This window comes from Parasteatoda tepidariorum, chromosome 1 (genome assembly GCF_982258835.1).
Source record: "Parasteatoda tepidariorum strain Cologne lab strain chromosome 1, Ptep-v5.0, whole genome shotgun sequence".
Lineage (NCBI taxonomy): Eukaryota > Metazoa > Arthropoda > Arachnida > Araneae > Theridiidae > Parasteatoda > Parasteatoda tepidariorum.
This window is the reverse complement of record NC_141755.1, coordinates 48,252,386-48,270,527: the sequence shown is the minus strand read 5'-3', so window position 1 is coordinate 48,270,527 and position 18,142 is coordinate 48,252,386. Positions and strand designations below refer to the sequence as shown.

The 18,142-nt window shown below is 26.1% G+C and overlaps 1 protein-coding gene across 1 annotated transcript; it reads right to left on the bottom strand.

Annotated features, from left to right (window-relative positions):
* Positions 1–1,276: 1,276 nt before the first annotated feature.
* LOC107437965 (cuticle protein 10.9) lies at positions 1,277–17,796 on the bottom strand. Its single transcript, XM_043052669.3, has 5 exons — positions 17,305–17,796; positions 9,943–10,038; positions 7,104–7,283; positions 2,461–2,629; positions 1,277–1,518 (listed from the first exon to the last, which is right to left on the bottom strand). Exons 1-4 carry the CDS (start codon positions 17,314–17,316, stop codon positions 2,495–2,497), a joined length of 423 nt encoding a protein of 140 aa, XP_042908603.1. The 5' UTR covers positions 17,317–17,796; the 3' UTR covers positions 1,277–1,518; positions 2,461–2,494.
* Between the last annotated feature and the right edge of the window lie 346 nt (positions 17,797–18,142).

Below are 18,142 nucleotides of genomic sequence, written 5' to 3'. Positions count from 1 at the left end.
TAGATAACTCTAGATTACTATGAAATTTCATTCAATGTTTCCAAATACCAAAAAAATACAAGCTCCTTAGATTTTTTTTGGGTAAGTATTGAGCGAAAAAGATTATTTTAGAGTACAAATAAGCCAATGATAATTATCCCACATAATCCTAAATAACCCTGATAATTCGCACCATTTTTAATTCTAAGATTATTGTCAAGAAAACTTAACTAAGCACGGAGAAAAAATTCTGGTAAAATTACCGCATATGATATGATACTATATGATAATGACATATTTTGTAAAAAGGAAAAAAATAATTCTGGTTAAAAAAATTAAAATATGCGATATTTAAAGCATCCATTTGATAGATTTTCCATTAATATGGCAACATCATGATAAAATTACTCAACTTTACTTCCTTTTCCAAAATTTATCACTCATTATAAAAATCCATGGTTAATTTTTCCGAAATTCCTACCAAAGCTCTTCAGTTAGAATTACCGAGCTTTTTGGTGTTCTTATAGAGCAAGAAACACAGTAAATTTTACCTTATACTGTAGTTTTAAACGTAGTTTTTTCTCAGTGATGTGGCTAAGTCTTGTGGTATGTGGTTCAGTTTTGTGGCAAATGGCTAATGTTAAACTGTACAAATCAAAAACTTTAGATGAAATTTTTAAGAAAAAATAATTTGGAAATTTGAAGAAAAAAAATGAAAGTTTTATTAAAAATAAAAATACTATAAATAACCAAATAGTTTTATTGAGGAAACCAGGGGAAATTTTTAGTCTTCAGTTAAAGCTATAAACCTCAACTTAGGTTAATTAATATCCAAAAGTACTTTCTCAAGCTGAAAACGTAAAGATACTTTTGGGTTTGTCTTTCAGAAACTTTTTTCATTTGGATGTTTCATTTTATGATTAAACGATATCAAAAATATTAAAATCTATAATTTGAAATCTATATTATGTTTTCATTAAACTTTTAAAAACTTAAAACATACTTATTCTCCTGGAAACTTTTAATAACTTTTTAATAAATTTATAGTTCTTGAAAATACTGACATTCTGCTTCATTCAGAAACGCAAAAGGAATAACATATATCATATAATTCCTGTAACCCAAGTTAAAGACATATTAAAATTTTTAATTTTACTGTTGCGTAAAAAACATTTTAAAGTCCTAATTTTTTTTCTTATCATTTTACTGTGATATCATATTAGCCACGATTATGACAAAGCTTTCATTTCTCTTATTGAACTAATTATTGCTTACAATAAATACACACGCAATAAAATACTTTTTACTTTCTTTTCGAATAAATTTATTTATAACAGATGAATACACAAAATCGAAATGTTTTCTTTTATAAAACGTCAAGGTGAGAAAAAAGAGTTAAGTAACAATGAATCTGACAATAGATTCAGAATAAGCCGTGCATTCGTTGAATGCCATTTTAGCAGCCATAATTGAAAGAGCTAGACATCAAATAAATACTTTTTCAGGTAGGGATGAACGTCCAATCAAAACATGAGTACTCTGAAATAAATTAATAATATTATATATTTCGAATACACAGTTTCAATAATTAAATCAAAATTTTATTTTAATGTTTTACTCATTCAAAGAGAATTTTATTTATTTCTGTCTGTTTAATTTCGTGTTATGAAATAATTTATTTATAAACTTATATTCCATTAATACGTCTTGCTAATGCCTTTCTTCTCATTTTTATACTTCCCAAGTATTTTTATTTATTTCTAATTATTAAAATGCTAATTAAATTTAAACCTTTAATCAGATTACAGTATAAATGTGATAAAAAATATAATTACAAAATTCTATTTATAAATTTTATACCAGTTTTTCTATTTCATTGAAACTAAAAAGCGAAAGTTTGTTGAGGAAAATAGAAAAATATCAAGATTTTTTTATGCAGTAAGTTGTCTAATTGTGACTCACATTAAACCATTTAGCAACTTTTTTTATGATTAATTTATAATTTAAGCAATATTATATATATATATATATATATATATATATATATATATATATATATATATATATATATATATATATATATATATATATATATATATATATATATATATATATATATATATATATATCAAAATCTCACTAATGATTCGACGGATATCGAAATCTGTCGAATCATTAGCAAAGAAGATAGGAAGAAAAACACCAAATTAGTTCGATTGTCTGAGAGATGTTTTAAAAGAAAACATTTCAGCTCTCTCTGTTTCCTTCGGCAATCAATCTGATTTTGATGTTTTCAATCCCGCCTTCCTCATTAGTGACTCTTAATTTACGTTTTTTTTTCAAATATTAATTGAAGGCACCTAATGTGCTTCAAAATTATTCTATTTTTCTATTTTTGGCTTTTTTGCAAGTGCTTCAAAATTATATATTAATAGTGGTCTGTACAGAACACTATGCATACACCAATCTCAAATTACTTACCTCAGATGAAGGAATAAAAGAACCAGTCATTGTCTTAATATTGGGGCTTGTAGGCAGCATCAACAGATTGATATTTCTGTGGTGGTACATAATTTACATGGATGGGATTGGCGTAGAGTTCAATATCAGCAGGGCTTTTGCTTTCAGTTCCTGGTTCATTGGTTTTTACCTAAAAGAAATTAAATATTTCATACTAGATAGCTTAAGTCTGTCATTGGGAAAATTATTTATGAAAATATCATATTATTATCAAAAAAACTATCGAGAAGTAAATTGTCAAGATTATTGAAAGATAACAAATTTTAAATGTGTCTTAATTGTCATAAGTTCACGTTAAAATATTTTGAAGACTATGGTAATCATAATTACTTCAAGATTATTTATTATTACTATTGTATTAAAATTAAAATTAGTAAACAATTTTTCAAATGATTATTCTGCATTTATTATATTAAAAAAATTATTAAAAAGGTCATAATTTTTATAGATTTGATTTAGAAGTTTCGAAAAAAAATTTGATAAAATCTTCCATGCTAATCAGCTTATCTTTTTTTAAGAATAAAAATTCTATTAAATATTCAAAACACCAAATATATACACCCACCTAGATACATAATACAAAATAGAAAATGTATAAAACTCACAAAAACAGCAAATATTTTCAACACATAAAAAATTATTTCCTCAAAGTTTATATTAATTTTCTTTAATTATAATTTCAAAACATTCCACAAAATTACAGTTTTCAAGCAAAGAAATGTAAATTGCAAGAGTATATTAAAGCAATTAAAATTTAGGATGTCCAATCTAATATATGTTCCTTCTAAATATTTAAAACTCAACTTGTTTTGTATTAATTTGAACAATTCAGATAATTGCAGCTTATGATAAAGCAAGTCTTTCTATGTTTATAAGTGCAGTAAATAACCACAAAAAAATAGCTTTTTTCACATATAGGTTTCTTATTTATACTCCTAAAACCCGAGTGTTAAATAATGACATAAAATGCGATTTTTAAATAGAAATATTCAGCTTAGAAGAAACTCATAAATGCAATAAAATATGTTTTTTAAATATTAATTAAACTTAATAAATTTTATTACTTGTTTTTAACTATCGCATTTTTCATGAACAAAATCCCCTAGACTAAAATAATTAGATATTTATATACCATCAAACTGACAGAACGATTACTTGAACCGAATTTCTTACCTTTCTTATAATTTTTATTGAGATTCAAAGCTCCAACCAACAAAGATAAATACAATCCAATTTTTACATAGACAAACGATTTGTTAAGGCACGCAAACTGATTAAAAATATTAAAATACTATTTTTTAAGTCATAATAGTGCACCAAAAGTTATGAAATTTATTAGACGTTAAGTCCTCAAAAGTTATAGGAAAAATAATTAAAAACAGTTAATCATAATTTCATTTCATATTCTTTAAGAAAGCATTTCATTATAAATCCCCAAATTGTCTTTTATTAAATTTTTTAGCAATTTTATATGAAGTATTTAAAAATTGATTGAAGCTAAGTAGTGATATTGAGAAAAAAATAGAACTAAAAGTTTCCTTTCTTTCAAGATTTGATTAATATTCAACATATCTTATTTCTGAACAACAGATTTGCTGAAGTTGATAATTTAGAACAAACATGGAAAAAAAAACTGATAAAACTGTCATTCTGTATGGTAATGACGTTTTTGAAAGAAAAAATATATAATTCTGGTTAGTAAAATCAAAAGTTATAGTATTTAGACCATTCATTTGCTTATTTTTCCGTTCATACGATAAAAGTTTACTGGAAATTTTGGTTTTCAAAATTATAGTTCTTTTCACCACACATTTAGTAAAAAATAATATATAATTATGACTAAAAGGATTAAAACTACAATATTGTCCAAAAGCAGTCAAAACGACTGCATTGTAAAGGAATAACTAATGTGTAAAGAAATTTGCTTAAAATAAATTTTTTATATTTTTTTATATTAATTACAGTTATATAACAAGTTATTAGTAAATATTAACAATAAAGAAATTATATGTTGTACAAAAAGTCACAAAATTCTAAGAAATTGTGTCATTATATACATCGTTGTTTTTCTAACTCAAATTAAAAAACAGTCAAAATGACTTCCTCCGACAATCTAGTGTTAAAAAAACAAATTTAAGCAAGTAAAGGGTTTTTATGCCGTGCTCTAAGGTATCATGAGGAAATTACCAAATTTTACTATACATTGTTGCTAATTTTACCAAAATCATTACCAGAGCATTGCGGTAAAAATTACCGAGATTTCTGGTGGTTCCCCCAGAGCCGGAAACACTGTAAATTTTACCATATTCCGAGTACTTTTGATCGTAATTTTTTTGTCAGTGCATTCTTACGCGCATTTTATTATTTTTTATCGTTTTTCTTCAATAAACAATGTTGAAATTACTTACTAATTCTACAAAATACAGCTTTAGGAAAGATTTGCAGCATAATTTATTAAAAAGAAGAAAAAAATAGTATATGAAAACAATGGTTCACTAAATGAATTTTAGTTATTCCTGCGATGGTTGCACTTTATTTAAACGGAATTGAATTAGCTTTGATTTCTACTTTTAATACAATATCTAAATAAAACTCTTTTTAGAAAAGACTTTGCTGTAATCATTTCAAGTTAATGCGACAAATGCGGTTTTAAAAATGTTTGTATAGTTTAAAATACTATCAAACATTTTTTATCTTGTATATTACAAATCTATTTGATTATTATAATCTAAAATATTAGGAGTATGTAATATTAAAATTTAAACTATAAAAAAATTTAATTAAATAAACTGTAAAATATTGCTTTTATATAGGAAAATTAGCTGCAAATGTGAAAGTAATATTTATATAGAATGAAACTACCCGTATTATGTGTGCAATAATAAGTAGATTAAATACAATATATAAGAGATGTTTATAGAGGTGTTATTAAATCAAACTCTCACAAAAGCGATTTAAAAAGAACTGCTTTCTCTAGCGTAAAATTACCATTTTTGCATTTATTTTTCTAAACTTATTTCCTAATTGTTGAATGTTGGTTTTAAAATATGACATTATTTTAAATATTGGTAAAAAATTATAAATTTTATATTGAACGGCAGTTCCGGACAAATTATTATAATTTGGTTTCATTTGTTAAGAATTTAACAGCACACACAAATATTTTTATTAGTATTAATTTGACACCATAGACATTGGTAAGACTACAATAAAGGAGATTATATATTAATTAGCCGAAAATTGAATTAGACTGTTCACTTTTGATTGGTTCTTAATAAGAAAAAAAAATATGCATTACTTTCAACAGTACAGTCCAACAAATCATAATCGAATTTTCAAAATACGACTTCTTTACAATTCGATTTTTCAGGAGCTATTCAACCGATTTTGCTCAAATTTTGTATTTTGCACTTAAAGTTGCAAACTTTGGAATGATGTAAAACATTTTATATCTTACAATTCAATTTTTTTGGACTAGTATTAAATAAAAACATAAAAAATAATAAATCTTTATTAAAAATTTTTTAGTATAAAATATTCTTTAGATAAGCGAATTTTACAATTATGTGAATCTTTCAAATTAATCTTTCAAATTCGCTTAAAAAATTTCCGAGATATGGTGTCATATGCAAAAAGTAAAATTAACGTTAAGGGGTCCAAACTTTGGATCGCTCTCCTGACCAAATTATGAGGACATACTTCCCAGATTGCGGCTACCCACTCTATTTTGGGGGAATCTGAATCCGTCGAAAGACAGGTATATTTATTCAGGGAAAGTGCTTTTTGTGTCAAATTTCATAAATTAATTTACAATTTCGTAACTAATTTTTTAGCATATTTGAGAACACCCTCAGAACCATTAAGATTGAGTCCTAGAACTTGAAGATCCAAATATTAGATCAAAAATTATTCAGGGTGGTCCGTTATTTATTTATTTTTTTGTGCACAGTGCATGAACTACTGTTGTCTGAATTTTATCTTTGATACAAGGAGGCATTTTATCTACATTATTTTATTTGCTGTAAATCTTAACAGCGATTTCTTATACATAAAATTAAATTAAATAAAAATCTTCGATACTTATTTCTCATTATCTTCTAGAACAAAACTTTTATCAACAAACTTTGTTCAGTTATTGGACTCTATTCAGTTATATTCAATGTTATTGGAAATTTTATCTGAATTTTTTATTAATCAAACATTTGTATTAAATTTACTGAAAAATTTATAAAATGACTGATATTCTCTTAATATCTTCATGAAAATTTAAAAAAAAAATGTATGATTTTGTTTTAGCATAAGTCATCACTTATTTGAAATTACAGAGAAGAAATATCAAATTATATTAATACTTTATATTTGCTCTGTACTGTATGACTTTTTTCCCTCAATTTTTTATATTTCTAGAGAAATAGGAAATGTAACTATAATCAGGAAGGAAAAACGCAAATGCTATTCGTAAAAAAGTAATGAAATTCATGTAGTTCTATATCGCATGTTTTCCTTTGTAAATATCATGAATTTAAATAGTAAAATCGCTTGAATGTGCGAATATATCAAAATTTGAATTATTCGAAACAATTTCAAAAAAAATTACGCCTTACCTGAGCTCGATATCCATTTTCATCAGCTACGTATTCAACAACTCTTTCAATACCCTGAGCATCTTTGTAACCGTAACTTCCCTGCACTCTTCCACTGCCATCTCCCGATTCTTTTCGGAAAGCAGTTGTGCCGTACTCATCATTGCTGTCATATCCGAATTGGTAAGGTTGTGGTGGGTACTGTAATTTCAAAGAGTTATTAAAATTTAATAAAAGACGTTTAAATACAAGACTTTTAATTTGAATAATTGAATTTTTTTATTATCAGAAATATTGGTTATTTTTTTTATGTAGCGAGAAAAATTTTTTTTTAATTAAATTTAAAATGAAATATTTAAAATTTTAGTTTCTCAAGAAATAATATGCAACCGATTTGGATATTATCGTTCAAAATTATGTAGTTCATAATGATGTTAAAGTTTCTACACCTCTCTATTAAAGCTTTTTTTTACCATCATTGAATTAATTAATAAATAACAAACAAAAAATTTTTTTTAAAGATCATCTTTTGTCAAATAAGTTTCATCATTGTTTTCAAAAATTTCTGATTTTACTTAACATGAAGAAAGAAATTCTGGTGAAACTACAGCGCTATATAATAATGACGTTTCGGTATAAAAAAAAATTTAAAAAAACGAAGAAGAAAAAGCATAATTCTGGCAATAAAAACCAAAATATACGGTAGATCACCATTAATTTGGTAATTTTTCTGTTCATATGTTAACAGTTTACTGGCAATTCTGGTTTTAAAAACTTTAGTTCTCAGTACCACTCATTAAATAACTAGTTGAAACTTAAAAATAAATTTAACTAAAGAAAAGAGTTTTATGCCATGCTCTAAGACATATTTATAAAAATATCAACTTAAACGCATATGCCTGATTTTAAACAGTATAATAATCATTAATAATAAATATAAATATATAATAATTAATGTAAAATAATATTTTACGGTTAATTTTAACAAAATCGTTACGCTTCCTTAAAAGTTACAGAGCCTTTTGGTGTTCACATAGAACCAGAAACATGGTAAATTTTACCGTATTCTGGTAGTTTTGGGAATGTGTTTTATTCAGTGAAACAGTTTCCAATATATACAAAACTAATTGTAAAATTAACACGAGGAATGCAAATTATAATTCACTTCTAAATCTATATTTTCAATAGAACGTCTAGTTCACCACATTTTGAGAATCAAAATCAATCAAAATCTAAATGAATCAAATTTTATATCAGGTAAAGTACGTTTTTTTTCTTCTGATTTTGTAACTTAAAATTTTCACAAATAAGCAAATCCAAAATTGAGCCTTAATAACTAGAAAATTGCACATAATTAAGAGATATGAAGATGTTCTTTTGTTTTGGCATGGCCGCTGTAATAAAAAAAAAACGAGTTTCCTATAAATCCAAGCTAGTGAAAAAAAATCAGTCTTGCTCCCAAACAATGACCAACTGAGACACAACATGTGGAACGATTACTACGATTGGCTTTACGGCAATTACTGAGACTGAATGTTTAAAAACAAGTTTGTGTATTAAACATTGAAACATGTGAACAGTTTAAACAAAAACCATTAGACAGTAATTTAAAGTACAATTAATCTGATGCAGTAATATAAAGAATGTTGAAACTTGATGTAATGCAGTGAATGTACCCTGATCATCTAATGTAAATAAATTTTCTTTAAATATGATATATTTTTCAATTAAATACTGAAATTTAGAAATAGCATTGTTTCCATTTATTTAAATATTTCTTAAATTCTACGTTTTCGATAATTCAAGTTTTCGAAAGTTCGAGGTGGGCTCGGTTCCGTCCTCCTCGAATTATCGAGACTACTGTAGTTATTTCAAAATAAATTTAAAGTAGAATTCAAAAAATAAAAATAAAAGCGTTTTGTTAAGAAAAAAAAAACATAGAATCTGTCATACATTTTAATGTATACTAAACTATTCCGAAAATATATTGCTGGAGTTCATCATAAAATAAAAAAACATATCGTGACTCGGCAATATAACTGATATGTTTTTAACGTCCGGAAGTTTTTCAAGTTTATCATGAGTTTCTCAGACATTATTGCAAGTTTATTATGAGGTATTATTATCAAGTTTATCAGGTATTATTGTAATGATTAATGATAACTATTACAATTAAATTGATAGTGTGATAAAAAAACAAAATTATTTTAGTTATCATATGCGCAGTATTTGTCTTAATAGTGAGTGTAAGTGTCTAGCCGTTCATTTTTCGGCATTGGTCCGTTCAGAATTAATAAATACTTAAGCGATCCAGGGAATTTAAATAGACAAAGACGTGCACGTAAAATACTTATTTATATCTAAACCAAGAATAAATTGTCTGGAGAAGTTATCAGAAATTATTTTGTCAACATATATATCAGAACTAAAATTGAGAAAGAGCAGAGTAACATATAGTTTTGATAAATAAACTGGAAATAAGTGTCTGAGTTAAGATGAAAATTAAGATGAAAAATAATATCAGAAATAATCTCAAAAATTGACAATAGTAGTTAAACAATATGATTTAAAGTAAATGTTCTAAACATGTAGAGAAAAGTAACTCAATTTGAATCGCCTACGGTAGTTATGATACGTCAATTTTCAGTATATTAATAGTTAAAAAGGAAAATAAAGGCAAATTTAGCTTGATTTCTCTAATTCATCCAAGAAATACGCATTGTTTCGTACAATTGCTTAGAAATAGTACCTAGAAATCGCTTTCTTGCATATAATATCAATTCTTTCTTGACTCTGTTTAAAATTTAGAATACAGAAATGTTAGCAATATTTATAAAAAAAATATTTTCAATACACCCACCTTTATTTCTTCTGATTTAACTGGAGCGTATTGTTGAGGATATGGGGCAGCATACTGTGCATATGTAGCTGCAACAACAGCAGAAAGCAGAAAAATCTATAAGAAAGAAGAAATTTTTGTGATTATACTTTAAATTTAAATCACAACTCATCAAAATGTTTGGGAATATTTGTCTTTAATTAATAATAGTGGTGAAATTTTCTTTCTTCTTTAAATAGATGATGTAAAAACAAACAAATAACTATGATTTAAATAATTTAACTATAAAAGAATTAAATCTAATGATTTTTCACATAATGGCTTAAATTAAAAATTTAGTGGCTCCATCTTTCAGAAAGTGAATGAACGACTAATGCTAATAATCATTTCTATGTATAGATGGCAGCACCACAGAAAAACGGTATGACGAATAAAACTGAAGACTCAGTTGGAGAAGGGAGTAGAATAGTAAAGAATTCTTAAACAAACTGATATTGATAATTGTAATATTTCAAATTAAATAAAGAAGTCGGCCAGCATTTAATTACTATTTTAGTCTCTACTGATTTAAACTCAGAAACCCTTGATAAGTAGATTAAAAATTTTACACTGATATATTTATATTAGTAAACATAAATATTCATGTAGCCGCTTTAGTATATATTAGAAATATGTGATAAATATCATAATAATTTTATTATGATATTTATCACGTATGAAATTATTGAAATTAGAAAAAACAGACCTCAAATAGTATTATTATCCAAAGCATGAACAATTTTAATAGAAGTTTAATAATGGGACAAAGTCAGACTGATTAAAAATGTCGAATATTTTTTTTTTCAATGCATAAAATTAATATTGCAAAAAATCATTCGTTTCTTCAATTGAAAATTTATTCTTTAATAGTCAATAATAGTAGCAAATTACTAAAATCAATTTTTGAAATTTAAAAATATAGATACTAAGATTAATTAAGATAATTTTAAAATTTAAAAATTCAAGCTACTATACATAAGTACCAATATAATTTTGACACCTATGTATAATAATTATAATAATCTAACCTTAATTTTAAAGTTCTCTTCTACCACAACTTAGGAATATAAGAATATAGAAAATTTGTATCCCATATTTACAATTTGCTATAGTTTCTGTAATAATACACATAAACGTAGACGCAATGTAATAGGCTAATTGAAACAATCTAAGAAGCTAATTTAAATGCGTAAATTAGAAAGTTAGACAGATGCGACAGTTTGTCATCGTTGCCAAACAAAAAATAATAATATAAATTGGAAATATATTTCTCAGAAAAGCGATGAATGCATTTTACTATTCACCTTCTGTGTTTTGGCATTGTATAAGCATCCATTTTGCTAAGCCACCTCAAAATTCCATCAAGGGGCTTATTTTGATTTAAAAAAAACTTATTAAATTTATCAGTTTAAACAATTGGAATTTCTGTCACATATATCGCATGCTCTAGCATTTTTGAATTTTTATTATAAACAACTAAATTGAGGATAAATCTCCCTCAATAATTTTTATCAGCAGTTTCGCTTTATTCAATCTATTAAGTATAAATATTATTTAATTTATAATTGTTTAATTAAATTATATAATTTTGTACTTAAGTCAAAATTAGACTTTTTATTCAATATTTTGTTAACTCTTTGACACAGATGGGACACTGGTATCATTTTTACATATTTTTTTTTCTGACTCTCAAAAACATATTTGGTTATTCCTGATCATAAAAAACAGTTTAATAGTTATTTAAAAAATCTGCTGTTATATCAGAAGTATATTTCTTCTTAAATGTAAAATCCAAAAAAAAAAAAGTTCAAGAATTTTTATTTTCCTTCATATTAAAAAATTTATCAATACTTAACTTTGTAAGTAAAAGTAATTTCAATGATGATTAACTGCTTCCCCTAGATCCAAATGCAAATGTGAAAAATTTTTGTTCGGAAATTGTCCGTTTTTGAAAATTTTTATCTTTAACAACACCGATGTTGCATGCTGTACTTTGTAACCATAATTGATTGAAATGCTAAACTAATACAAAATAATAAAAAAAATAATGAGAAATATGTTTAATAAAAATTCTGTGTCAAAGGTTTAATAAATATTAAAATTTTACGATATTGTTTAGTTATAAAAATTAAAAATGGTGAAAAAGACTTTTGTTTTCACTTGTAAATTCTGTAAATCTTAAATAATTTTTTTCTATGCTTTTAAAATGTTATTATGTGATTTTGCGTAATTGTATAAAATCATTTATCTACTTTTCTCTGCGTAATATTAAAGTACGTAATAAATGCAACAAACTGAAACTTACCTATGATAGATAAAAAGTGACGGTGTTTGATTTAATAATCATTTTAGATATTCAACGCAATTGAGTGCATAATAATAGCATAATGTTGTGGTAAAATCAATCATTGACGAATTGATATGTAATTTTCAAAAAAACAAAAACTTAAATCTTATCTTTCTTTCGAATATTTTCAATTAATTTGTTTTTAGAAAGGGCAACTCGCTTCTTAAGTAATGATAATTTTTTTGGTGAATTTTAACTTTTAGTGAATATAGTTTAACGTAAATAACTATTAACATCCGAAACATTGAACAAATTGCGCCTGAAGTTCTTAAAAAATATTTCTAGTAAGACTGATCTATACCTTCTAGAAAAGATTTTAAATCCTAATTTTGGAATCCCTTTACGCATGTATGAATAGTATATGTGATTACTAGATCCGAATACTCTATGTGTGTATACTATAAAGAAATAAATATTTTTAAACTGATGCATTTGAGCACCAGTTTTCTGATAATTTTCGTAATGTATTAGAACAGCAACTGATAATGATTATTATGAACTAATTTTATTAAAATAATACTCAATGATGAATATATTTTTCAGATTCCTTAGCGACAAAAAACCTGCTTTTTAAATCAGTACTTGATCTAATAAAATAACCTTCTTTGTAAAATTAGAAAGCTCTTACGTTTTTTAGATCCTTATTATTTTAGAACATTAGATAACAAAAGGTTTATGTAAATCTTAATGCATTTGCATCATCAAATATATCCAATCAATCACAAATAGAAGCACTGGACTAATTATTATAACAATGTATCAAGGTCAATAACAGTTCATTTCTTTAAATCTATTCTAATGTCTTCAATGAATGTAAATGTGAGTGTTCTACTTTTTAGTTATTCTTGTTATTATTCTTTTAAGTTATTTTTTACTAAGTTATTCTTTCTACACGCTTTACATAAATGAATGATTTTAGTTCAACTGCCTATCACAATAAGATTTCGAGAGTACATCATGGTAGGAAATCTTTTATTTAAATAATACAAACCATATTCCTAAATCGTGTTTTAATATCTGGAGTATTAGCTTTTGTATATGTAACAACTATTAACTTTAGTTTTTTTTTTGTTAAAAGATTAAGTTATCAGAAATAAGTGTGTATTTGTTTGGATGTTATATCGGTTACTCTCGAAACTTCGTCTTTATATCAAAACTCAAAATTTCAGCTTTCATGCATAAACTTTATTTAGAAAATAATATAAGAAAATACAGCTCTGTCTATTTTACGTAATATTGAGGAAATTCTGAATTGTTGATATTCTGAATGTAATTCTAAATTGTTTCTAAATTATACTGGGGAACAAATTTTCTGAGGCACAGGATTTTTTAACAGATCTCAGATACTTTCGTATTGCTGATTTCAAATATGCAATCAGTTTCTTTCTCCAATCTGCAGACTTTTTTAAAAATGACATTTTAGTCTAATTTTCGTCGAAATCTATAAGTTTAAAAATGTTAAATATAACAGAGGATCGCATAAATGTTCGACAAACTAAGTTAAAGCACATTATCAGGATTAAATTTGCACAGGAATCATACACTGAAATGTCGTCATTTACTGATAGGGGCTCTTCCCTATTATGACCTGATCAGACGCACACGAAAAATCTCTTCATGATAGGGAAGAGCCTCTCTTGGTGTATGATGACATTTTCGAGCATGGGTTATTATGCCATTTTAATTCTGTAATGTGCCTAACTCCCCAAAATGTTTGTCGAAACATCAACGTTTCCCCCTTTTATATACGACGATTTTTAGCTTCTACATTTTGACAAGAAAGGAATAAAAATGTTATTTTTAAAGAAAAATCAGTAGATTCAAGAGCAAGACTAATTTCAGACTAGGAATCCGTAGTCATAAATTATGCAAGATCAAGTATTTATATAAAAGCAACAAAAAATTTGTTCTCCTTTGTAAACATAAGAAGTAAAGCGAGAAAAGAATAATTGTTTTTATCACTTTTTTTTCTCGCAAAAAAAGGGACAGTATTTACGATTTGTTTTCCAGCTTAATATGATTATGTTAAAAGAAATAGCTAAATAGATATTATTTTATAATGTTTTTTTGTATATATCCCATTAAGCGAAACTGCAATTTAGAGCTCATGATAAAAATCTTATTTTAGCATTTTTTTCGAACTAGATGATTAGTTGATAACACTTTTACCATAGTTTTATTCTCAAGACTTGATTTTTTAAACCCATGAGAAGGCATCGGAGACAATGGGACATTTTCGGAACTTATGAAACTTTTTAACTATTCATAAATGCACAAGTTCTTACATTACAATATTTTTTCCAGAACAATTGACGTAACCGAAGTTTTTTTTTCAGAAAGCACTATGAAATTAATCAGACTGATCAGTAAATAATTTGGAGCGAGAATTATATAATATATATATTTTTTTGTTGTTGCCATTATTGTTATAAAATTATTGCTTTTAGAAACAAATATTTCCCTTTACCAGAGCGAACAAAATAAGCAAAAAAGAATTGAATAGCAAGACATATTTACCATACCTTTATTTAACTCTATTTAACGACTAACAGTGCAAAAAAATTTCGTCATGATATATTTGTTATATTTCGGTTATATTTTTTGAATGATTAGCTCATAAATTACACAGTAAATAACACTTATTTTCACCATATAATTTCTCACTCCGAGTTACCTCTCGTGTCATGAAAAAAACAAATTTTCACACGTTTTATCGTCTGGTTTACTTGGTAAAATTTAATTGTAAATGTATTACGAAACGGCCTTATTTTGTCTTGAAAAAGTCTTATAGTCATATTTTCTACATTTTCTAGATCATAATTTATAGTCTGAAAAAAATTTAAACACTTCATTTCTTAAAAAAATTAAATTAAAACTAATTACTAACAAACATACTACAATTACTACATTAAAATAGTTACTAACAAATACAATTTCAAAACATAATATTTAATATTTTGATAAATAATAATAAAAATGTAAATTTAACTTTGATTTAATTTTAATATATATTTTTATTTGATTTTGTTTTTCTGCGATTAAGCCATCTTCTTCACATTTTATAACATAAATTAGTTTTCAATTCAATGTAATTTTATCTGTTGTGGTGTATTTTATTTGGTACATTTTAAATCAGAAGTTTTAACTATTTTTCCAGTGTATTGTAATGATTATAAAAGACTGTAACGTTAAGTCTTCCTAGATTTCTAACTTTGAAAATCGCATACGGTATGCACAGAACCGTTATGTAGGAAAAAATTTTATTCTTTTCACATATTTCCTATAATTTATATTAATCCATACTATCTTCTTACAATAGACATTTTTTGTAGGTATGAATTAAAATGATTAAAAAATAAGAAATAAAAGTTTTTCTGCTTTAATTTTATGAACAATACAGTTTGATATCGATATTTATTTCCTTTCTACCAAACTCATATGTGATTAAGTCTTAATTAATTTTCTGACATTTTATTTTTAAGTAAAATTATATTTTTGGTATTGAAGTAATGAATTTTAATGTAGAAAATTTTGAGTAAAATAAAAATTTTAATAAATTTTATTAAAAAAAATTGCTAATTTTAAAGTACAGACGAACATACGTATTTTATAAGCAATGATAAAATTAAATTTCAAATCAATTTAAAATATTATTGCTTTAGAATTAAGTTTTCTAAAATACCTGATTTGACCAACTTTCCCAGAAAACTTTAAATTACAAGATTTGAAAACTATTTCTAAAATCATTTATAAAATCGTTTGCTCAAAACGTAGTGTTCTTTTTGATGTTTCGAAGTATTATATTTAAAAATTAATAATCAAAAGCAATTTTTGATTTATAAATTATTCCACAGTAATAGTTTCCTATGCTTTAACATAAGCGTTAAAAAAAAACTTCGGCTCCAACAATTTATTCGGAATTATTTTAGTTAACAAATGTTGTGGAGCAACGAAAGGATATTTTGATTAATAGTCTTCACTTAAAATTGAATACTTTTATACGAGAACGAATTTTCTCTTTATTTAAATGCATGGGATTTTTCTTGATATAAGTTTACGTCATATTCGTTATGTTATTTCAATTAAATTAATTTCTGTAATGCAAAATTACAATCTTCCACATTTTCATTACATGTTAGAAACTTGATTACTTGCTTTACTAATCAATTCTTCAAGTGCGTTGCACCATGTAACATAGTTTGCCGAAAGCTTAAAATCTTGATATGTTGAACAACATTATTGTACTTCTTAAATTTGATTACAATACTGAGGTTCAATTCGATCAGAACATATTTTAGTTTTTTTCTTTAATCAGGTAGCATTAAACTTGCCCCGTATAAATTTTCAAGATGCTGTTTTTGAGAGTTATTGCAGAACAGAGACTCTAAATCAGTCGATTACAATACTGAGGTTCAATTTGATCAGAACATATTTTAGTTTTTTTCTTTAATTAGGTAGCATTAACCTTGCCTCGCATTAATTTTCAAAATACGGTTTCTTGAGAGTTATTGCAGTACAGAGAGCTAATTCGGTCGATAAACAAACTCCAAATATGGATTTAAAAGATCGCTTTACCACAAACACATTCATGGCATGTTCTTTTTCACCTACGTAAGTAATTTAAAATTTAATGTACAGAGAAAATACGTTCATGTAAGCCTGGAGTAAATCATAAAGTTTCAAATGCTAAAAAAAAATCACAATTTCCAAATTCAAAAAATTCAAAATATCCAAATTATGGCTGGATTACTCTGGATTACACAGACAGGAAGTAATCTTGCAATAATTTACTTTCATTTTTAAAGCATTTATTCAGCATTTGAAGCTTTATGGTTTACTCTAGGTTTATCAGAACTCACTTTTCTCTAAGCTTTAAATTTGAAAATAACAATGAAGGTGAAACGAAATCACCATGGAAAATATCTCCAGCGATATAGCGCCCTCTTAAACAACAACTCCCAGATAAAAACTGCCAAAAAAACAATGTCCAAACTTACCTTGGCGATCATGGTAATTGCTTCAAGGATTAAAAGTAGGAACTTAACGAAGGATTCAAAAAGCGGGATGAATGAAGATGAAAGTGTTCATCCCTTTTATACACTCATCGAACACAGGGTGGAGGTCAAACAGAGGGAGGAGATGTTTCAATCCTGTCCATCCGGCTATTCGTTCCTTCCATCCACACTGGGTCACAACACTCTACCCCACTTATTTCAGTCTGAAACAAAACTTTCTTTTATTTTTATTCTTTTGTTATTGTAATTATCGGTAGTCTCGGTCTTTGTCTGGCAGAGTAGAGAGGCGAGGGCGTGGGGAAGACCCTCCTTTAGAATATTACCGCTACCAGTTCTGAAAACTAATCAATAACTGCCGAGAGCTATACACTTTTCTTTTTTGTTCGATTTCTGATTGTGGTGTTCGTCCAGGTTTAATGGGTCAAGATGATGACATATTGGTATATTACTTACCTCAGGTGTGTCCTGTGGTGTGGTCTGAGGGGAAGAATTTCATTTTGCCTTGCCCGTTGCACAAGCACCCCTACACTGTCAAACAAGTCTTTAATAGAACGTTTTTGGAAGATTTTGCACTTGAAACAGGCTGTTATTAGTAAGGGTAATCTATCATTAATGTTTCAGATGGTGTAAGGTTTAACCCACACCCCTTTGCTTCCTTTGTACATGAAGAGACTAATTGCACCATCCTTGACACGAAATTAATAATGCAATTAACAAAGGTTTGAAAGGACAAATTTTTCCCACAGCAAAATAATGGTTAAAATTTGTCCTTGATCGATCATCAATGATGAAACCTATACCGTACCATTAAAAACGTCTT

Bases quoted from the DNA above. Each gene is read 5' to 3' on its own strand.
- LOC107437965 (XM_043052669.3), bottom strand. The intron at 7,284-9,942 runs GTGGGTGTATTG...TTGAAATTACAG, and splicing joins TTAAATCAGAAGAAATAAAG to TACCCACCACAACCTTACCA. The intron at 2,630-7,103 runs GTAAGGCGTAAT...AATTTCTTTTAG, and splicing joins AAAATGGATATCGAGCTCAG to GTAAAAACCAATGAACCAGG.